Below are 23,304 nucleotides of genomic sequence, written 5' to 3' on the forward strand. Positions count from 1 at the left end.
TATTTTTATTAGAGAGAGAGTGCATGAGTGCATGTGAGTTGGGGAAAAAGGGGCAGAGGGAGAAGAAGAGAGAAAAAAATCTTCAGCAGTTTCCACATTCAGTGCAGAGCCCAACGTGAGGTTCTCACAGCCCTGAGATGATGACCTGAGCTGAAATCAAGTCAGGCTTAACTGACTGAACCAGCCGGATGCCCCAAGAAAGAAAAATATTTGATGAAACTAGGAGCAAGTAAAAAGGGCAAACAAATTGCAAGGGAAAGAAAATTAGGTTTTCATCATAAGAAAATGAAATATCTTGAGGAAAGAAAATGTGAGCCCAAAATTTTATGTTTAGACAACTGATTTTTACATGTAAAGGCTATTGCTATGAAAAAGCTCCAAGAATATTGTAACCCTTCCTGGGAAATCTAGTAGGGAGTGAGTTTCAATGGTAAAACAAAAAACAAAAAACAAAAACAAAACCACTAGTTGTGAACATTAAACACAGAATTCCTTGGAGAACTAAAAGTGTTAAAAGAGGGATGCCTCGGTGGCTCAGTTGGTTGAATGTCTGCCTTCAGCTTGGGGTCCTGGGATTGAGCTCCACATCAGGCTCCCTGCTAAGCAGGGAGTCTGCTTCTCTTTATCCTGCTCCCCTTGCTTGTGCTCTCTCTGTCAAATAAATAAATAAAACATATTTTTAAAAAGTATTAAAAGGAAGAAGGTATTTAATGGTATAGATTCAGATAATACATAATATGTCTGTTGAAGTAGAGAGGAGTGGAAGGGGTAGAGTGAAAAGTATATGCAAAAGAAAATTTTTAACTTTTCTCCTCTTTTTAATTTTAAAAGATTTTTTTATTTTTTAATTATTTTTATTTTTAAAAAATATTTTATTTATTTATTCATGAGAGACACACAGAGAGAGAGGCAGAGACACAGGCAGAGGGAGAAGCAGGCTCCCTGCAGGGAGCCCGATGTGGGACTCGATCCTGGGACCTGAGGATCACGCCCACTCAACTGCTGAGCCACCCAGGCGTCCCTAATTTCAAAAGTTATTCATTTATTTAAGCAATCTCTACACCCAGTGTGGGGATCGAACTCATGACTTGGAGATCAAGAGTCACATGCTCTTCAACTGAGTCAGCCAGACACTCCTTACACCTTTCTTAACAATTATATTGGTGATGATTGTACTCTTATTTTGGAGAGTGTTATTTATATAATGTGGGCTAAAGTAAATGAGTAGGGCAGCCCGGGTGGTGCAACAGTTTAGCGCCGCCTGCAGCCTAGGGCGTGATCCTGGACACCCTGGATCGAGTCCCACGTCAGGCTCTCTGCATGGAGCCTGCTTCTCCCTCTGCCTGTCTCTCTCTCTCTCTGTGTCTCTATGAATAAATAAATAAAATCTTTTAAAAAAATACAAAAAAGTAAATGAGTAATTATGGCTTACCCCTATGTTCTGTTTTTTTTTTTTTAACATTCTTAGTTTATTAATCCTCTCATGAAAAATCTTCAGAATCACCACAGATAAAGCCACTGCAGAATCTTTACTCCTTCTGTTGTCCAATCTCCAGCTCACTTTTTGCCAGCACCAACACTGGCTTTTGCAGTCCCCTGACTTTCTTCATTTTGTTTCTGCATTCTTTGCACTGTTTTCTTGATGTCTTTTTCTTCTCATACAGGCCATGTCTTGCAAGTCTATGTTTGGGTTCATTTTTCTTTGCATAATCCAAGGAATCATAAATCATGCCAAAGCCAGTTGTCTTGCCACCACCAGAATGGGTTCTGAATCCAAATACAAATATGACATCTGGTGTGGTCTTGTATATTTTGGCTAGTTTTCCCCGAATTTCTGTCTTAGGTACTGTTGCCTTCCCGGGGTGAGGAACATCAATGAGCATCTGTTTCCGCTGAAGTAGTTGGTTGGTCATGAACTTCCTGGTCTGGATAGTTACTGTGTCATTCATGATGGTGGCTGAGCTTCAAGCAGCCGGGGAGGAAAAGAGATACCCCTATGTTCTTGAGAACTAAGAATCTCAGTGTGGAAGACAGGAAATAAACATGCAACATAGAAAAGATTACGAAAACCCCCCTGCAGCCTTGAATTTGAAGGAACCATATAAACTTTTTATCTCTATAAAGATCTAGATCTCTTTCTAGCTCTGACCACCAAAGCACCTTAGAAATAATGAGCAATCTAGTAGCACTAAGCATCTCTAGGTGCTGATTGGGATCTTGCAATACAATTTCCAACTAACAACCATTTGAGCTTCTTGAAGGAATGGTTCATTCTTGGGTTTGGGGCAGGAATTGTACAAGATGAGTCTAGAACTCTTGTCATGACATAGTGTGGAAACCATCAAAAACTTCCAGGACTGTATGTTAAAAGGACTCAGCCTCAAGTTGAAAAAGCTTGGGACACCTGGGTGGCTCAGCAGGTGAGCGTCTGCCTTTGGCCCAGGGCATGATCCTGGGGTCAAGAAGCCTGCTTTTGCCTCTACCTGTGTCTCTGCCTCTCTCTCTCTGTGTCTCTCATGAATAAATAAGTAAAATCTAAAAAAACAAAAAATAAAACACCATTAAGAGTGTGAAAGAGCAAGCCAACCACTGGGAAGATATTCATAATACACATTCTTGACAAGGACCTACGTTTGTGCAATTCTTAATTTCAGTGACGATACCTATTTCTTTTCTTTTCTTTTTTTTTTTTTACGATACCTATTTCTAAAAGTTATTTTTGGTTCGTCTCAAATATGCCTGTTCTTTTTTCATCATTTCTTACTCTTAAAGGCTTGATATCTTCTTCAGTTTATTTACTATTTATTTATTATTTATTTTTATTTATTTTATTTATTCTTATTTATATTTATGTATTCTTTATTTATTTTACTTACTTATTACCTATTTATTATTCATTTATTTATATTTATTATCATTTTTATTTATTTATTTATATTTATTATTTTTAATTTTTAATTAATTTATTATTTATTTATACTTATTTATTTATATTTATTTATATTTATATACCTATCTATCTACCTATTTATCTACCTATCTACTATTTATATTTATATTTATCTACCTATCTATTTATTTATTTACTTACTTATTTATGACAGAGAGAGAGGCAGAGACACAGGCAGAGGGAGAAGCCGGCTCCACGCAGGGAGCCCGACGCGGGACTCGATCCCAGGTCTCCAGGACCAGGCCTTGGGCTGAAGGCGGCGCTAAACCGCTGGGCCACCCGGGCTGCCCCTTCTTCCACATTTGGGCGCTCATCCTAACTTCCGTGCAAACACAATGCAATTTTTTTTTTTTTTTACAATGCAATTCTTACAGTGCAACCAAAATATGCAGTTTCTCGGGACTCCCGGGGGGGCCCAGCGGTGGAGTCTCCGCGCGGGAAATTTCAAGCGGCCCGGAGGCCACGCCCCCTGCGTGGGTTGACCGGAAGCCGAGTAGGCGGCCGGTGCCTCGGGAGGGGTGGGGCCGCCGCAGAAAGACTGCAACTCCCAGAATGCAGCGCGGGACTTCCGGTTTCCGGCGAGTGGCCCGGAGCGTGTTTACACCGGCGGCTCTGCGGCCGGGTTCCTTCCGCGGGACGGGTGAGGGCGCTGGGGGCCCCGGGCCGCGCGGGCCCGACGAGCGTCCACTAGTTAGCAGCCCCCGTGGGGGCGGCGGGGTCGTCGCCTGCGACACAGCGTCCCTGCCCCGCCGCTGGCTGGCTGTAACCTTGGGCCAGGGGCTTCTCCTTGCTGAGTTTCGGTGCCCTGGTCTGTACTGTCCGTGATAAGGCCCTTCAGGGAGCAGCCGGGAGGAGCAAGTGAGATACGGGGTCATGATTCTGACCACGGCCTGCCCTGCCCTAGGAGGGTCTCCCACCCGCAGGAGTCTCTGATTCATTTTTCTGGACACATCGGCCAAACACTGGGACGAAGAGGCAGAAATTCTATTCTTTGCTTTCACGGCAGGGCCTCCCAAGAATGGGAATGGGGTGGGGGGTTGGGCATTAAATAAGTATTTGCAAGCGTTTGCTTACAAAGGGGGTTGTGGGAACGTCAGAGGGAAGGGAGACGGGACGGAGGAGGTTGTATTTGAAGGTGATCCAGGTAGGAGTCGGCAGAGCTAACAGATGGTTCCAGGAGGGAGCTCGGGGGGCGGGGGGGGGGGGGGCGATAGGGGGTGGAGGATGGGAGAAGTAGGTGATGGGGCTTGAGAGGACACTTACAGGATGAGCAGGGAGTGCTGTAAATTGGTGAGTCGCTGTATTGTACGCTTGAAAGGAATGCAAACGCTTGAGCTTGAGTAGAAAACACTAAAGTGATGGGTTGCGGGGCAGCGTGGATATTGGACAGGGAGAGAGGCAAGAGGCAGGGAACTTGTTATACAGGATTGAGGAAGAAGCAAATTGAACTCCAATAAAAAAAAAATATCATGTAAGAAAGAGACACCTAACTCTGGGAAATGAACAAGGGGTAGTGGAAGGGGAGGTGGGCAGGAAGGTTGGGGAGATTGGGTGATGGGCCCTGAAGGGGGCACTTGGTGGGATGAGCACTGGGTGTTATGCTACATGTTGGCAAATTGAACTCCAATAAAATTTTTTTAAAAAAATCATGTAAGAAAAGAATTGATGAAGAAAATTGGCAATAAGGAGCATACATAGGGAGAGGGTTGGATGATCTCGTTTGAACCTCACAACATTTCCTATTAGGTGAGATGAGGTTTTTATGTCCACTTTAAAGATCGAAGGAACTGAGGCCTAGAAAACTGAAGTCTTGTGCTGTTTCTCATAGGATGAGTAAGGAGAGGGAGGACTCCACAGATTCTGGTTCTGGCCTGAGGTTGCGTCCTTTGTTTTTCTCCAACAGTGTCACACTGAATTTGCGTTCATTCAACCCCTAGGTGGGGGTGGGCATGGGGGTGGGGGTGAGGTAGGGAGGGGTAGGGTGGTGGTCTACCCTTTAACCACTCAGGCTTTGTTCCTTTACAGGGAGAAAGAGAGAGCGCGAAAGAGAGAGGATGTCTCTCTCAGATTGGCACCTGGCGGTGAAGCTGGCTGACCAGCCACTTGCCCCAAAGTCCATTCTCCAGTTGCCAGAGTCAGAGTTGGGTGAATACTCACTGGGGGGCTACAGTATTTCATTTCTGAAGCAGCTTATTGCTGGCAAACTCCAGGAGTCTGTTCCAGACCCTGAGCTGATTGGTGAGTTGCTATGGACTGGGAATGGGATGCTGTTCTGACCTCTTTCTGGGGAGGACACTTCTGGAATTACAAGGGTAGACTAAGATTTTGGGGTCTGTTGCCTCCACCGTGTTAACCGTGTCCAGGGAAGTGAGTGTCGTTGGGTGAAGAGGAACATAAGCCAAGTAATAAAACTGCGGGTTGCAGTTTCAGTTGTGCATCATACGGAGCTTCTTTATCACGGAGTTCCTTAACAATGACATGAAAGAGCAGGAATTTAGGGTGGGCTAGGGAAGGAGGAGCTCATCTTTGGGGGAGGCCCCCAGTATGTAGTATTCGAGATGGGTTTTGAGGGATGATTGGAAGGATTTTTGTTTGCTTGATTGGTTAGAGAGAAGGCAGTAAAAAGGGAAAAGAGGATGGCAAGGGTATTTTTTTTTTTTTTTGGCAAGGGTATTCTAGGTGGAGGAAGAAAGAATTAAATGATAAACATAATTTATGATAGCTGAGGGATCCAGTTGGCTCATCCTTTTTTTTGTTGTTGCGTTTTCTTATTTATTTATTTATTAGATTATTTATTCATGAGAGACACAGAGAGAGAGGCAGAGACACAGGCAGAGGGAGAAGCAGGCTCCACGCAAGGAGCCCAACGTGGGACTCGATCCCGGGTCTCCAGGATCAGGCCCTGGGCTGAAGGCGGCGCTAAACCACTGAGCCACCCGGGCTGCCCTTTCTCATTTATTTAAATTGATCAGTCTCCCGGATATTAAGCTCTAGAGGTTTCCCTTGCACAGACTGTGTATTTTATAACTTTGTACACGCTAATGATTTTTTTCACTAATGATTTTTATTGAAACGTATCTATTAAATAAGAGTACTTTTTAAAGCACTCCGGCTATCTCTCCCATTGAGATAAGTTTCTTATGAGGCAGAAGCCATCCACATTGTTTTGAGAAGCAAAATATAAGTGGACCGTTTTCTTTTTAGATTTGATATACTGTGGCCGGAAGCTTAAAGATGACCAGACCCTTGACTTCTATGGCATTCAACCTGGGTCCACAGTCCATGTTCTGCGGAAGTCCTGGCCCGAGCCTGATCAGAAACCAGGTGAGTGAGGAGGGCCCTGAGATAGACAGAGTTTCTGTAATATCTGCAAGAAAAGGGTCTGTGTGTTCTGGAGGCATGGCCTGGGTAGAACAAAAAGTGAGATGGTGATGGAGGATATCTGTATTACTTACTGAATTAATCTTCCATTGGCAGTAGAGTGCGATTTTGATCTACTTGCTATCAACACCGCTAAAGGAAGGGGGTTTGTTCCTCTACTTTTTTTTTTTTTTTAATATATATTTTTTTTATTCATGAGAGAGAGAGAGAGGCAGAGACACAGGCAGAGGGAGAAGCAGGCTTCATGCAGGGAGCCCGATGTGGGATTCGATCCCGGGTCTCCAGGATCGCGCCCTGGGCCAAAGGCAAGCGCCAAACCACTGCGCCACCCAGGGATCCCTCTACTTTTTAAGTTCATTACCCACTGTTTCCTAGTGGGGTAGGGAGTGAGTGTCTATTTAAACTTCCTTAGATTATGGGATCCCTGGGTGGCGCAGCGGTTTGGCGCCTGCCTTTGGCCCAGGGCGCGATCCTGGAGACTCGGGATCGAATCCCACGTCAGGCTCCTGGTGCATGGAGCCTGCTTCTCCCTCTGCCTATGTCTCTGCCTCTCTCTCTCTCACTGTGTGCCTATCATAAATAAATAAAAAAAAATATTTAAAAAACTTCCTTAGATTAACAGTTGATTTCTCAGTGAACTTTGTATCTTTTTGTTGTTATTGTTCTCATTAGAAAAAAACTGAAAACTCGTGGTGTTCCTGTAATGATGTAGTTTGTCCTCTTGTTAGCAAATCTTCCCAGAAATGGCCCTAGGCGGTGATTTGTTCAGTTAGGTCATTCCTGCTATACTGGTAATGTATTTTCCTGAAGCTTGCAAATATCTGAACAATATTAAAGTAGCTCTGGGAGAAAACTTCCAAAACCTTATAAAACAAATGCCTTTTTATTTATTTATAAAAGGTGCGGCTTGGAATTCATAATGTAAGTTTTACATCTGTGTTTAAAAAGTTTCCCCAAGGATAAAGCTAAGCTGTATAAAACAGATAAGCTTTGTGAAACTGGCAGTTTGTTATATTTAGGTACGTTCATGATTGCTGTGATTGGTTATCAGCTTGAAATTTCCCCTCTTTTCTATTCTAAACATTAGGACAAAAAAGATCTTTTTTTGTCCACTAATGGGAAGTGAGAAAAAAAGAAAGGCAGTCTCTAACATTCAAGGGGTTGGCCTGGCCCTCAGGTAAGCCTTGAAACATGAAGTTTGACAGATCACCAACATCTATAAGGCCGCATGCTCTGAGGCAGTAATGGATCAAGACAAAAATAAGATCCCTCTCATTTCTGAACAGAGACAAAATCCTGGACATTGTCCAAATCACAAAAATGACCAAATATCCCTGTCCTCGGCTATTATGAGTGACTGCTCCATCTTTACCAGTTATAGCTTTGGCTTTGCTCTAGATTTCCTTCCTTCTAGGTAACAGTTATTAAGATATCCCGTCATAAAGTCACTTCCACTCCCTGACAGCATTCAACCTAGAGCAAAACCCTGCTTCTTTAAACTCCCCCTCCCCGATCACAGCCAAAGGCCAAATCCCATAAGTCTTCTCTAACAGCATCTTCTTGGGATGCCCACACTTTCCATGGCATGCATCCTCTCTACAGAGCAGTAAACCCACTTTGATCCACTGCAGTGTGCCCCTCTGGTCTTTGGCTGGAGGGCACGCCAGAAGGAAAGTAACATTTGTTGCTCCTTCAAGCCAGATTGTTTCCCTTCGATATCCCATTTAATCATTAGACCTGCAGGCCAGATGACAGCATTAGCATTTTATGGATGAAGAAAAGGAGTTAGAAAAGGTATTTATTCAAGGTCACCTACCTAGAAAGTGAATGCAAGAGCTGGGATATGAATCAAGTTTTCCTGGCTCTGGAGCCCACATTCTTTCCACTGGGCCGGCTGCCTCCCACTTCCAAAGAGTGAGACTGAGATTAGCTCAGAGATGTAGTGACAACCATAACTCTTAGCTGACTCCTGGCTTAAGCTATAAAGAGTCCCTTTTCCTCCTCCATTTGGCCTGGAGATTTATTTTTGAAACAAAGGCACGTTTTATTGGGGGTGAAAATAAACTCAGATCTGAAAAGAAATGTATCATGATGGTATTTTGGATATTTTATCCTTGAGTGCTCTTAGAGGAAGCACATTTCTTGATCTCCCACTAGATTAGCACCTGTAGGAGGAGAACCTGTCAGTCCCTCTCTTCCCACCTGGATCCCTGTGGCAGGTACAAATCTTTTCAGGATCTCACTTAGCCAGCGGCGATGTGGATCCTGAGCTCCGGCCACAATAACCAGTTTGCTGTTCTATCAAAGCACTTCATTGTTTTATTCCCCCATGACTTTGCACATGTTCTCACTTAAGCCTAGGACTTTATCCTACTAGTAAACGTCTGCTTTGCCTTAAATACCCTCTCAGATGGTCTCCCTTGGGAGACAACGCCTCTGTCCTGGCTTGCCCTCTCCATGATGGCTGTCTGCCCCCCGCTCCTAGTGCCCTAACTGGGGTCCACATCTCTTCTGGGGTCCTCAGCATGCTGTTTTGTCATTGTGTGTTTGTGGATTTGATCTAGTCTGGCTTTGACTCCTGTCCCAGGAGTTCCTTGTTGTGGCAGGGACTCTATTTTTTGCCTTCCTGTGCCTCTCCCAAAACCAGGCATGGGATAAATTACTTAGCACGTGTTTGTTGAATGAATAAATTGGGAATTCACTTAAGATGAATATTTTTTGGAAGATACCATTGTCCTGATTAGAAGTATAGGTAAGGACATGGTTGCCACCCCAGGCCCCGGGGTGCCATTCTCACCTTGCTTTGGGACTGTTGCCTGGACTTGGGCAGTACACAGTGTGTATAATCCCAAGTAGCTGTCCTAGGGGAGGATAACCACACTTAAAAGTGTGATCCAGCCTGAGCTTCCTACCTACTCCCTCTCCTTTTACCCAAATTTCTTCGCCTATGAAATGGGCTGATGTCCTAAATAGTAAAGTAACCAAGTAGAAGTAAGATAACTGCTAAAGTTTCCCATATATGTGAATGAATCATAGTGTCCAAAGATCAGAAGGGAGCTTCAAGTCTCAGTGAAACACTTGCTATCAGGCACGTGGTATAAAGTTGTTAAGAACCCTAGGGGTACAGTGTGTTTTTTCTGCCCTTCTTACGTATTTTTTTAAAATTCAAAATAATATTACAGCCTGAAAGAAAATATCAAAAGGGAAACAATCAGCCTTGATCCTGCCACCCTCCCGAATTTTTCATCTTCCCTTTGTTCCCTTCCAGCCTTGGGCCACGTGCACACAGACACGTTTTCTGTAGTTTTACTAGAGAACGTACGCACAACTTTGTGTTCTATTTCTTTCCCTTAGCATATTGTGTCAGTATAGCTCCATATTGTTCAGATGGCTTTCGGTACTTATTTTAAATCACTGTCTAAAACTCTAGTGAGTTGATTATACCCTCCCCTTTTCCAAATGTAAGAAGTCTAGAATTCCCGCAGACTAGAATTCCCGCAGGATATTGATCAGAGCCCTCTTTCTCGTGGTAAGATTCACCTCTGCTGGAACTGGAATTTCTTAGCTTTATGTACTGGAGATGCTTAAAAGAGCGCAGCCTGCACATCTGTAGCACCAGTGGGTTTTTCTGAACGGGCACTCACATTCTCAGTGGGGTGTTGAGGGAACACGCTGAAATGATGATGCTCTGCATCTGCCGCAGGGACAGGGCTGGGTTGTAGGTAACCAAGTGTCTTGTCCCCAGAACCTGTGGACAAAGTGGCTGCCCTGAGGGAGTTCCGGGTGCTGCACACTGCCCTGCACAGCAGCTCCTCCTACAGGGAGGCGGTGAGTGTATGCCTAGGCCCCTTGCCCGAGACTTGCCAGGGTGGCAGGAGAGGGTGTGAACGCTGGTGAGTGGTGTAGAATGGAAGCTGGAGGCCCGTTGCCATGGCTACCAAGAGTTCCTCAGGGAGTTTTTGTCATGCCTGTGGGTCTCAGTAGAGCCCTATCATCCTCCAAAGAGGCTCTCTCAGCTAGGTATTGTTGATTTTCGCTAATGATAATGGTACCACCTCTCCTGATATTGGCCTCATGGATGAACATAGTTACAGCCAGTGGATCCACATACTGTTTCTGCAGGACCTCATTCTTTGACTTTTGCTGAATTGCAGGTCCACTGCTCCTACCTGGATTTCCCCGCTGGGAAAATATGCTGATGTCTCTTGGTAGGAGAATTGATAAGCAAAATTAATAGAGCTGCAAACTTCCCAATATATATGCATACAAAATGATAATTTTATTAGAGATTGAAAAGGGCTTTGGGGACCTAGAGGAACATTTGCTATTGGGCTTATAAAGAGAGCTTTTATTTTGGAAGCATTAGAACTGGAGATGAGAGAGAGGATTAGAAATTGAAGGTTTACTGTGGTCTTGCTTTTTTTTTTTTTTTTTTAATTGTTTGCTTTCCCTCCAGTAAGCCACAATCTTAGAGCAAAGAGAGGTCTGTCTGGTTCCTGGAGAGGTCTCTCTGGTTCCTGGGGCTATTGCTTGCTCCATTGTGGTGTGTGTGTGAGCACGTAGAGGGAGGAAGCCCTTCAGCAGTGTATGCAGGTGCGCGGGTGTTTGCTGAGTTGGTTGGGCTAGTTGAGTCCTCAGCCTCACCCCCACCACCTCATTTCCCCTGCAGGTCTTTAAGATGCTCAGCAATAAGGAATCTCTAGATCAGATCATTGTGGCCACCCCAGGCCTCAGCAGTGACCCTATTGCTCTTGGTAAGTGCTGGACTGAACTTGAGGAAACAGGAATTGTTGGAGAAGGAGAAAGCAAGAGAAGGCCCTTCCCATCTTGTCAAGAATCACTGACCTTGTTGGGGGGCGGGGGTGGGGACCAAGCTGCTTCTCAATATACCCAGCCCTCCAGAAGCGGTCAGTGCCCCTGAGAGATCATGACCTACCTACCATCCTAAGTGAGACAGGAGGATGCCAGATGGGGGCAGCAGTTAGCCCCCAGCAGGGAAGATTTCCTGCACACATCGGGCGGGCGCCGAAGGGAAGAGGCAGCAAAGGGAAGAACCCCAGATGAACCTGGATGAACCCGGAAGTTTGGGGAAGAGGGACTGGTGTGTTGGTCGGTGGCGTGTGGCCTCAGTGCAGGGGGGAGGTGGTGAGAGGGGCACAAGGTGGTGAACACTTGGCTGTACTTCTGGGTACTTATTCCCTGCCTTCTCACAGAGCTGCTCTGTGGCCCTGTGGCCCTGTGGCCCTGTGGCCCTGTGGAGTGGTCATTCTGAGGCCTAAAGCCTCTTCACCCTCCTGGATCTGGCTAGATTTCCAGTCTCTGAGGTGAGCCCTGTTCTCCTTCAGGCGTTCTCCAGGACAAGGACCTCTTCTCTGTCTTTGCGGATCCCAGCATGCTTGATACGTAAGCATCCCCATCTACTTACGGGGTCCCCTATCTCCTCAGGCCAAAAGCCTAATTGTCGTCCTGGATTCTGCTCTTGGATAAACCTCTCTTTATAAGCCCAATAGCAATAGCCCAATAGTATCTGATTCTGCCCAACCCTAACTATCCCCCAGTCCACCTGTAATTTCTGGCAGGAGGTGAGAAAGAGCAGGGGCCACTGGTGGACCGAGAGAGCCCACAGGCAGGGACACGGGCAGATGTGGGGACGAAGCAGATTCTGAGGGAGGTGGCTTTGTCAGCCAGGCTCAGTTCAGATCTCTTCCTGTAGACATGGGGGAGCCTTTGAAATATTTTAGGGTGGGGAGAGAGGCAGGTGCATTTTGGTCCCTCAAAGTTTAGAGCCAGGAGGGACATAAAGGTGATCTGCCTTGTTTTGCAAGTGAAGAAAACAGCCCCAGCCTGGGGAAGAGAAGGGACCCCCAGAGATTTCCCAGGAGAAAGTTGCAATGGAATCAAGCCTGGAGAAGGACCCCTGAGCCTCCGAGGCTGTGCATGTCCCGTCATGCCTTGCTGGAGGGGAAGGTGAAGCATCTGTGGTGGTTACTAGGACTGCAGACCTTGCCACCGTGCTGGGGGCAGAGCAGCCCGAGGACAGAGCCAAGCGGTGGGAGGTGCTGAGGGACTTAAAGGCAGGCACGGGCAGTGCATTCGGCCTGAGGGGCACCCTGAGTTTGTGGCTTGCCGAGGGTGCTCGTTCCTTCTTGGTCACCCTTCTGTTTCCTCCCGCCTCTGTCCCAGGTTGGTGCCTGCCCACCCAGCCCTGGTCAATGCCATCGTCCTGGTTCTGCACTCGGTGGCAGGCAGCACCCCGCTGCCGGGAGCGGACTCCTCTTCCCGAAGCGTGCCCTCCGGCTCGTACCGGGACATGCCGGGTAGGCCCCAGGATGGTGTAATGTGGGCCCCCTAGGGAGCGGCGGAGGCCCCGGGAGTTGCTTTCCTCAGCAGCTATGTATAGCGCTGGCTGAGGGCGTTCCTTGGGAACTCTCGGCTTGAGTCAGGGAGTGCATCTGTCCTGTAATTTTCCAAGGAGAGAAAGGAAAATGTGAATTTGGAGAGTATCTGAGCTGAGATTCTGGAGCTACGCCTGTGCCTTTCTGTTCTTCCTCCCAAAATCTGTTCTCCCTCCTCCAGGTGGCTTCCTGTTTGAAGGGCTCTCAGATGATGAAGACGACTTTCACCCAGTAAGTGGTCTGGCTGCTTGCCATTTAGAGGATATGGTGCCAGGAACGCGCCTCTCCCAGGGACTTGGCACACCCAAGCTGGGAGGGGGTCTTAACCCCTTTGGTGGCCAATCTGTGTCATACTATTCCCTTCTGAACCTGGCAGCTATTCGGGTAGTTCCTGTAGTAGGGGTGGAGTCCCCCTGGGAATGTCACAGTGCCATTTCCCTGATTGCCTCTCTTCTTCAGAGCTCTAGGTCCACGCCCTCCAGCAGCACACCCAGCTCGCGCCCAGCCTCCCTGGGGTACAGTGGAGCTGCTGGCCCCCGGCCCATTACCCAGAGTGAGCTGGCCACTGCCCTCGCCCTGGCCAGCACTCCAGAGAGCAGCTCTCATACGCCGACTCCTGGCACCCAGGTATGGAGGGAGGCCCTGCAGGTGGAGGCCGGGACCCGGGGGAGAAGCTCCAATGGGCTTATCTTTGCTGACCTTGATACTAGATCTGATTTGTACTGAAGTCTGCCTGGAGCCTTGGTGGGGTTCTCACTGCAGCTTGGTCAACCTCCCCCTTCACTTGCCCTTAGGGTTCAGCCTCTGGGATTCAGGATAGTCCAGAATTCCTCCCCTCATAGCTCAGAAGAACGCCCCCCTCACATAATACGCCCTTCTTCATCCCTGACAGGGCTCAGCTGTCACCAGCTTAAGCGTTCCTGGTAATGGTCACTCTAGCTGCCAAGACCATCTCTCCCAGTGCTGGGGTCCTAGGCTAGGTCAGAGGCTCGATTCCATTTCTCTGGAGCAGAAGAGGATGGAATCTTTCCTGGCCACAGCAAGCTTTTAGGTTTCCCTGTGTGGTTGTCTTATGCAGGTCTCTGTTGGGAGGCAGTCGTTGGGTGCCCTAGGGACCCCTGATGGGGTGCTGTGACAACAGCTGGTATATGCTGGAAGATTGAGGTAGCTCTGAGGATGGCACTGACCACTTATTTGTCTCTAGGGCCATTCCTCAGGGACCTCACCAATGTCTTCTGGTGTCCAGTCAGGGACACCCATCACCAATGATCTCTTCAGCCAAGCCCTCCAGCATGCCTTGCAGGCCTCTGGGCAGCCCAGCCTTCAGGTCAGTTTTCCCTCCTCCCGGTGTCCTAGTTACTGGTGACTTCTTAGATACTTTGGATAGTCAACTCCTTTCTGTTCTCTAGAGGGCCTTCGTTGTTCTAGGAGAAGCTGAGGTGTGGCAGTGTGACAGGAGAGGATGTTTCCAGCAAGAGCAGTTGCCCCTGTGGCTTCCACTCCTGTACCGTGTACCCTGTGACTGTGGCCTGACTCCACTGACTGCATGGCTTGGATACTTTGGGCAGTTTTAGTCAAGGAGTCAGTCATTCATCCCTCGAGCAGGACTGAGTGTTGAACATATATATACCAGACCCAGGTTCAGCTCCTGGGACAGAGACAAGCCGTCATCATCCCAGTCCTGAAGGAGTACCAACAGATTGAAACTGGGGAGCAACAGTGTGAGAAGCCTGGCCTAGGCTTGAGGTGAGGGCCTGGGCAAAACTTACCTGAGGAAGAGGTGTTTGAGTTGATTGTCAAAGAATTGATGAGAGGTTAGCCGAGTCGGGAAGGGGGCATTTAGGTGGGAGGATGGTATTCAGGCAGAGGCATCCACATGGAGTATGTATGACCTACCCAAGCCTACAAGCTAGGAGGCGGTGTTTTCGTGGAGAAGATCCTGAGAGGGAGCCAGTGGAAAGGGGAGCAGGAGCCTGAGTGTGAAGGTCTTGTATGCTTGGGTAAGGAGACCAGACTTGATTTTGCAATCACCAGGGAGCCATGGAAGATTTTAAGCAGGAAGTGATACCATCACTGCTCTGCTTCCTGGAAGGGTCACCTAAGTTGAAGACCCTAGGGACGAATATTTGATTGCATGTCCCCGCGCACGAGCTGTCGGCTTCACTCCGCTGTCCTTGCTCCTCACTTGAACCTGGGGATGAGTGGCGTTTCTGGAACTTGTCCAGGGTCACGAAGTCCTCAAGTGGGAAAGACAAGAGTTTAAGCTCCTGTAAAACACTATTTCTAAACCATGGGCCCCGGTGGACAGTGAGGGGAAGAGAAGCAGGACCCGTGGGCAGCTGGTCTTCTCCGTTGTTCCTTCACGTTCCCCAGCTAGTTGCCTCTTCACTCTGCTCTCCAGCTCAGGAGCTTTCACTGGCTCCACCTGGCCTGTAAGTGAGTCCGAGTTGGGTTGTGTGGTTTCTGAAAAGCCGTCAGCTCCTCACCCTTGCGTACCCGCCTCTCTGAATTTGGTTCTCCTTCCCACGGGTGAGCATACTATTCCCTAACTTGTGCACTTCGTCCTTCATGACGAAGGGATATTAATAAAGCTCTGAAAGTACTAAAAGAAAATGTGGGTTAATTTCTTTAAAGCCTTATAGTAGAAAAGGCCTTTTGTAGCTGAGAGTCAAATTCCAGGAGCCATCACATGAAGAGTAATACATTTTGAGTTTGTAGAAGTGAAGGTTTCTGCACAACAAACCCAACCAACAGACAAAACAAGCAAACACTGAAGGCTAGCAACAAACTGGGAAAACATCTGTAACACATACCAGGCAAAGGGTAAAACCCCCAGCATGGAGAATTCTAGTAATTTACGATCAGGAGCTCCATAGAAAAACGGGCAAAGAACAGGAATAGGCTCTTCGTGGAAAGGAAGTGCGGGTGGCCTCTCAAGCCGTGTGATTCCTCGCAGCGCCGTTTCTTGGAATTTATCCTGGAGGTGGAGGTACGCATGTGTCGAAAGCGACATTGTACAGAGACAGTCACTGCCACATTGTTTGTGATGGCAAAAAGTTGGAAACAGCTCGGTTATGGTACGTTTCAGGATGTCCATGAATTGGAATATTGTACAATTATTAAGCTCTTTATTTAGTGGCATAGAGAGATCACATAATTATGCTAGAAAAATGTTGGGAGGGGTTGCTGCCTGTAGAACAAGGTTCTGAGAAAAGGGTAGATATGGGAACATATATTTTCTCGAAGAAAGTAAAATAGATTCTCAGAGGTGGAAATGGAAGTGGATATAAATGAGACTTTTTTTGCTTGTTTGTTTAAAGATTTATTTATTTATTCATGAGAGACACACAGAGAGAGAGAGAGAGGCAGAGACACAGGCAGAGGGAGAAGCAGGCTCCCTGTGGGGAGCCGGATGTGGGACTCGATCCAGGATCCCAGGATCCCACCCTGAGCCAAAGGCAGACACTCAACCGCTGAGCCACCCAGGCATCCCATAAGTGAAATTTTTCACTCTACATCATGCTCAGAAACAAAGCTCATTTAAAAAATGTACGCCCTCCCCCCGTTTGTGTGTCTATCCGTCTATACAATGAACAGGAGAAAGTTTAATTTTTTGAAATTTAGACAGTGAGTAACCTGCGACCTTGTCTTTCAGTCTTTATGTTGACGGTTTCCTTTTTTTATTAGGAAAACTTCTTGTTTGTTCTCTACGCCCTCAAGCCCCCCAGGGCGTCTCCCTCGAAGCCGTGCGTCCTGTGGAACTTCGCAGGGCGACTGTGCTGTAGGAGGCAGCCTTCCTCTGTCCGCTTGAGAGAGCAGAGCTGAGTGAGCCTGTAGGACCCCAGCTAACAGCGTCTGCCTGGTCCTGTCTTTCCGCAGAGCCAGTGGCAGCCTCAGCTGCAGCAGCTGCGTGACATGGGCATCCAGGACGACGAGCTGAGCCTGCGGGCCCTGCAGGCCACCAGCGGTGACATCCAAGCAGCGCTGGAGCTCATCTTTGCCGGAGGAGCCCCATGAACTCCTGCTCCTTGTCACCCCCAGCAAACTGCCGAGGTGGCTGCCCACGGGAGGCACTCCTGAAGGTGCCCCGTCTCCCCTCTCCCCAATACATCTGATGCTTGACCTTTTGCTCTGTCCATTGCGTGGCCATTCTGGCTGACCTGAGCTGGTGGAGGCAACGGGCAGTGTGGTGTGTGGGTCTTGGTGCGTGGCTCGCCCCTGCCTCTGAGCCTGGGTGGAAAATTTGAGGCCTGTGTCATGGGATGTTGTTGATGCCCATGTTCTCTTTCGGGAGAAGTTTTCAGTGATAGCCCCAGACCCTTTGGTGCTTGGGGTTGTGGCATCCTCAGGACGTGGCCACGGCTGGAGCAAGGCTGCCACCCAGTGTCCAGGGTGGCTGCTGTGTGACTGCTGTGACCAGAAGAGGCACGTGCTCCTGAGATGACCCCAGGCTGGGGAGTGGCCAGGAGTATTTTTAGTGGGAGCAGGTAGGGTTGCTTGCCTTCCCACGAGCTTCCAGAAGATTCCATGTCTCTCCCCTGGCCTAGTGCCTTCAGGCAGTCTCTGCCGCCTGTTCCATAATGACGCCAGACTCCAGACCTCAGAGTGGTGCCAGGAGGCAGGGCCCTCTTCTCTGTCCTGAAGGCGTAAATACAAGAGCAGTTAAATAACAATACTAAACAACAACACCAACACGAACAGGGCTCAGCTTTCATCTCGAAGAGAGGGCACCAACCCCCAAGCTGCTGCTCCATCTGCCTGGGCTCTCGTTCCCCTTGGCACAGCGTTCCCTACTGCGCCGCAGACACGTCCAAGTTGAGCGAGTGGGTTTCATGTGCTTTGAATACTTTGTCACATCCTTCCCCTCAGATGGTGTTTCGCTGGAAAGGCGCTCAGAGGTTGCTCCTGCCCTGTGCCTTTGGCAGGCGTTTCGTCCGCAGCATCCACAGTCCTGGTCATTCAGCGACAGCTTGTCACTTCCTGGGACAAGAGGTCTACCCGCTCCCGAGGACTGCCTCCTCTGTCCCTTGCACCCCAGAGCATTTGGCCTTCCGTCTCCTTTCTACCGTGAGGGAACCCCCAGCCAAGCCTGCTGCTCCCTCTGCTCTGTTAGCAGGACCTTAACTGGGGAGAGGAGCAGCCGGTCGCTTGCCCCTGTGGCTCATGCTGGCTTTGGTGCCCAGCACATCCTGTTCTCCCTGCATGACTTCCAGTTACCAGTGCTTCTCTTCACAGGAGGTACCTGGGGGGACCCACCGTTCCAGATATGGCCCGGCTAGCGCATCGTTCCTTTCCTCCTCTAGAAAACAGGAAATCTTCCCACATTCCCGTCTCGGTCCTAGAATTAACGTTGAGGGGTGTTTGCATTGGCTGAAAAGGCCTGGAGCTCACCAGGTTCCTTGGTGCCAGGCTTCTCTATGCCTCAGTGGTCCACTAGGAGCCCAGCTGCCTCTTTGTGGTTGAGAACAAGACCAGGAAGCTCTCTCTCAGTACCCGGTGTCTCTGGCTTATTTGTGCTGGTAAAGGCCAGTTCCATCCTTGTGGGACCACTTGGTCAAATGGGGCTGACACAACCCTTCTCCCTACGGGATTGCCTGCCTGGAGCTAGTGTCATTCTGTGGCAAGTCATACTCTGCCCCTGGGGACTGCCTTTGGAGGCCCTGGATCTCCTTAAACGCCCCCCCCACCATGCTGTGGGACGTTTGGGTAACTCTGTCCTGTCCCTGGAACCGACCCCCAAATACCAGTTGTACTGCTTCCCAGAATTGAACCATTTCCACGATTTCCCTTTCCCTTCTTTGTCAGCTCTTTCCTCCAGGGTCTTGGCAAGTTGGCTTTGCTTCCTGTGGCCATGTTTTAAATAATATATGTTGAGTCTGATAAGTGCCCCCATGGGGTCCGGGGCTTTCCATGGGCCGAGGACTCCTTCCTCACCATTGTTTCCTTTACCTTTTCAACAAACATCCATCCAGCCTCTGCTTTGTGCCAGGTAAACCTGATGGAGTCCTTGCTGTCACAGAGCCACGTCACTGGGAAGACAGAAAAACAGATGTTTGCGCTAAAGTCTGATGAGAGCCTCGGGAGGCAGCTCCCCTGGGCTTGGGGCTCACAGGAAGGGGAGCTCACTTGGGTTAGGGCGGGGGCACCTGTGTGAGGGAGAGCTTCCTGGAGAGAGTGGTGTCTGGCCTAGGGCTGAGGGGGAGAAGGAATTGGGCAGGAAGGTATAGTTTTGAGTGGGCCGGGTGCGGGAAGAACACAGCTCCTGTAGCCCAGTGTGGCAGGGTGGATTTTGAGGTAGGCAGAGGCTGGATCATTTTAAGCCACATAAGGAATTTGGACTTGCTCTAAAGACGCTGGGGAGTCCCAGGAGATTTTGAATCAGGGGAGAGAGAGGCTTGCATTTTAGATAGGTCACTGGCTGCTGAGTGTGAACTGGTGGGGTGTGGGGCAGGCTTGGGGTGGCGGGGGGGGGGGGGGGGGGGAGGCCAGCGAGGAAGCTGTGATCCGCTTAGTGTGACCCACCACAGGCTCACCAGGCGGCATGGCCGTGTGGGAGGAGGGCGGGTGGAAGCAAATTAGCCTCGAGGAATCAGTGTTCCTAGTGCATCTTGGGAAAGGTGAGTGTGCTTAACTAGCCCCCATTATCAGGTGCAGACACTGGGGTTGAGGGGTGTGAGGCCTTGGACAAGTCAGCGTAGGAACTCAAGTCTGTCTTACTCCAGAGCTGGCCCGCTTCTCACGGCTGCCCCCGGCTGGTGGGTGGGGAGGGCTGGGCGGTGGTGCAGGGTCTGCCCTGGCTCAGGAGCTTGGGCTTTATCCCGACGGCAGAGAGCACCTTGGGTGGCTTTAGGCATGGCAGTTAGGGGCAGGCGGGGGGTGGGGGGGCGCAGATTCATGTGAGGTAACCTGACAGCTGTGTGGGGGCTGGATTTGTGGGAAGTGAGATTGGCAGTAGGAGACCGGCTAGGAGGCTTGCTGCCTGCAGATGGGACCCAAGTGGGGGCCTCCACTAGAGCCGCAGCAGAGGGGGCTGGGTGGAGGGGGAGGGAATGTGAGATGTGAAAGAGGCTAGACGGGATGAGCCGGGGGGAAGGGGCGGGGTGGGGGGGACGGTGCAGCAAGAGTAAGGGATTAGGGGTGGGATTTGGAGTGCAGGGCCAGTCTGGGACGTGTTGGGCTCACGGTGCTGTGAGCAGCCAGGCGGGGATGTCTTGTAGAGCAGTTAGATATTAGGCTGTAGATAACGGCCAGCAAGTCTTAAGTTGAAGACTGGGCCTGCATCATGTGAGAAGGGAATTCAGCTTTTCAGGGACAGGTAGCAGGAAGGGATGCCCGCTAAGGCGTTAGACCAGGCAGGGGATGGCGGCTGGTGACCATGGAGCATGGAAGGGGGTGGCATCTGCCACTCTGGGAACATGAGGCCGGAATGGAAGGAACGGGGTGGGGAGGGCATGGTCAGTGCTCTGAGCTGCCATGGAGAGACCTAGTAACCAGGGCTTCTAACCTTGAGCTTGCCAACCTGAGCCATGGTGACCTTGGAGATGCTAACGTGGAACCAGAGCCCCATGATCGGAGTCGAGGCGTGAAGAGGTAGGGGCGGCAGAGGCAGGCAGGGTAGAGAACTTGGGAACCTTGCCTGTGAGAGGGTAGCTGGGGGGAGCTAGCTGGCAGTTAGAGGAGAGATGGAACTGAGAGTGAGCTTTTGCAGTTCAACAGAGGTGAAGTTGGAATTGATCACGAGAACTTTTCTAGGAAGCTACGGGGAGAAAAAAAAGGAAGAGACCCCAAAATAGAATATGTAAATATGCAAAGATGGGTGAATTTTCTGAACAGATCCCTTCTCCTGATATAACTCAAATTTGGCTGGGCTGGCATGGGCTGGGCTGGCACAGCTTGCTGGGCACATGGGCCCCATCTGGCCTGGGCCCCAGACCAAGCTCTCAGCCCTGCCCTGAGCTGGCCTCTTGTCACCTCTGCCGCAAGCTGTGGCATCAGAAGTTTGGTGAGAAAACTGGGGGGTTAAATCCTCTCCACCTCCGGGCCTCCGTGTGCTTACCCAGCCTCTCCAAGTCCCCTCGGGGTCTCCCAGAGAGGGGTTAGGTCGGTTTGGCTGTGCCCCTGGTTTCCCTGGGCCTGGCCCTGGCCCTGTCTGGCTCCTTCACGCTCTGCAGTTGCTGGTAACAGAATTCAGCTTCCTGTATGCTCGGAATGCCTCGTGCAGAGCCCCAGGCACTGCCCTACTGTACCTTGGCAAAGCCGCCGACAGCAGTGCAGTATGGTCGTGCTCATCTATCAGGCACTGTCGTCTCTGTGCCAGTCGTTGAGCTGGGCAAGCACAGATGCCATCTCAGCTGAACCTCATGACAGCCCTGAGAGGTAGATCCTACTCATCCTTTTACAGACAAGTGCTTCCTCTTGAAACAGGATATGGCCATACTGGGCCATACTGGCCATTCTGGGCCTCCAGTGGGATTGGACCGGCACGATTGCATCAGTCTATCACTTGAGGCCTCATGCCTGGCTGCCAGACCTGGAAGCCAATGGGAGTCACTGGGGGGCCTGCTCACCATTCATCCCTCCAGGAGGTGGCAGCTTGCGTCTTAGAAGGGATTCAGTATTCTAGGTGAGATTGGCTGAGAGTTAGGTCATTTCCACAGACAGCGTAACCTCTTGGAGCGCACTGGTGTCCTGTTTGACATTTTCCCTTGATTTGTATAAGTGGATATTGACAATGTGCAAGTCAGGGCTGGGCTGGTGAATGTTCTAGGTGACTGATGGAGTTAGGGTCATGATGATGAGGCATCCTGACCAAGAGAGACAGGAATAGGGACAATCCAAGGTCCTGTGGTGGGGACTGCTCTCATGCAGGATGGGGTCTTATTTTTTCCCCCTCCTAGGCCCAGATTCAGACTCATCATCTTTCTCAACCAGTGTTCCAGAAAGCCACTGCTGATGGGTGGAAATTGGCCCAAGGATGACTAAGATCAATAGGTTTTAGTAGCCGGGGGGGTCTCAGCCCAGTAAGGCAGTGCCTTTGGAGGGCCTTAGGAAGGAAGTCAATCTTTCAACCCTTTACTAAGCTTTTCCAAATGTTGCATTCTGATCCGCCACCCTATTTTTTTTTTCACCACCCTATTTTTGAAGGAGATGGCCACAAACTGGGCTGCCCAGCACCTAAGAGCTTGTCTGCACAAGATTGTTAAAATGTCTTAGGAGTTAGCCAGGATCACAGAGAATGGGCAAAACCCCATGAGGGACCTAGTTGGAACTGGGGTTATTTACCCTGAAAAAAGAGTAGATTTAGAAGGGTTTGACCTCTGTGTTGAAATCCTCTGTTGAAATCCCCTGGCTCTATCCCAGGAAGAGGGATTAGAGTGACCTGTGTGGCCCTGGAGGACAGATTTAGGATCCCTCGTGAGAGTCTTCCCTCGTGAGAGTCTTCCCCGGTGGGGGGTGGGAGGAGCCACTTCATCAGAGCTAAGTAAGGTGGGTGAGGCTGCCTGGGAGGTGAGCTCATCCTCCCCGGAGTATGTGAGGAGCTGCAGGACTGCCATCAGGGCTGCTGTGATGAGGCTCCCGGGTTGGAGCAAATGACCTCTTGAGAGTTGAGAATTGAGATTCTTAGATCACTGTTTCCATGGAAGAACTCGAATAGTTCATGGGACACCTCGTGTCTGCAAGTGTTTCTTTGCGTTCAGGCGGTCCCAGCAGCCCCAGCATCACATCGGAGCTGGCAGGGTCCTGGGACCCCTATCCTACAGAGAGAGTTTTATTTATTTATTTTTAAAGATTTTATTTATTCATAGACACACAGAGAGAGAGAGAGAGAGGCAGAGACACAGGGAGAGGGGGAAGCAGGCTCCATGCAGGGAGCCCAATGTGGGACTTGATTCCTGGTCTCCAGGATCACACCCCAGGCTGCAGGTGGCACCAAACCGCTACGCCACCAGGGCTGCCCCAGAGAGTTTTAAAAACATATTTATTTCAACCTGCAAACAAAAAGGAAATGCAGAAAGTAGGATGAGAGAGGTTTGTTGATCTCTGGTCTAGCGCAGAGACAGACCAAAAGAATAGCTCCTCTTTCACATTTTGTAAACAAAGAAATGGAGGCCTGGGCTGGGCTGGGGCAGGGCTTTGCTTTTCTTGGGTCAGTGGCCGTGATGGGACTTGTGCCCAGCCACCTCTGGTCAGGAGACTTTGTTAGACTAGATGGGTTCCACATGACTCCCATGAGATCCTGCTCTGCCACAGGCCTTGGGCACGGAGAATGGAGGCTCAGAGATGGAGGTGGGGGTGGGGATGGGGGCATGGGGAGGGGGGTGGAGGGAGGCGTTTATCTCCAGAAAGGCTTGGGAGTATAGGGATCTGCACTTGAGGCTGACTCCGCTCTGTTCCGAGGCGGCCACCAGGTGGCACTCTGCCACAAGCCCAGGCCACTGTTCTGAGGATTTCCCTGGTCTCTGCTGCTCCCCGCAGGGGTGCTAGTATTATTTTTGGGGGGGGGGGGGGAGTAAGTAACAGCAGTAAGAACTGCTGTTGTGAGTGGAGCGAAGGCCTGGGTGGACACCAAGTGCTGAG

The 23,304-nt window shown here is 49.7% G+C and overlaps 1 protein-coding gene and 1 pseudogene across 2 annotated transcripts; one reads left to right on the forward strand and one right to left on the reverse strand.

The window, feature by feature from the left end:
• Positions 1–1,474: 1,474 nt before the first annotated feature.
• On the reverse strand, positions 1,475–1,949 carry LOC112917412 (small ribosomal subunit protein eS24 pseudogene; annotated as a pseudogene).
• Positions 1,950–3,462: 1,513 nt separating this feature from the next.
• On the forward strand, positions 3,463–16,853 carry UBL7 (ubiquitin like 7). 2 transcript variants are annotated; one of them, XM_025983597.2, is made up of 11 exons: positions 3,463–3,590; positions 4,976–5,188; positions 6,155–6,274; positions 10,077–10,159; positions 11,001–11,085; positions 11,677–11,734; positions 12,515–12,648; positions 12,908–12,957; positions 13,186–13,353; positions 13,931–14,053; positions 16,606–16,853. In XM_025983597.2, the coding sequence occupies exons 1-11, from the start codon at positions 3,503–3,505 to the stop codon at positions 16,741–16,743; spliced, it is 1,260 nt and encodes a 419-aa protein (XP_025839382.1). In that variant the 5' UTR covers positions 3,463–3,502; the 3' UTR covers positions 16,744–16,853. The 2 variants fall into 2 exon arrangements, with proteins under 2 accessions (XP_025839382.1, XP_072602076.1); XM_072745975.1 differs by having other exon boundaries at positions 3,521–3,808.
• The last annotated feature ends 6,451 nt before the right edge of the window (positions 16,854–23,304 follow it).

The sequence above is a fragment of the Vulpes vulpes genome, unplaced genomic scaffold, assembly GCF_048418805.1.
Source record: "Vulpes vulpes isolate BD-2025 unplaced genomic scaffold, VulVul3 u000000678, whole genome shotgun sequence".
Lineage (NCBI taxonomy): Eukaryota > Metazoa > Chordata > Mammalia > Carnivora > Canidae > Vulpes > Vulpes vulpes.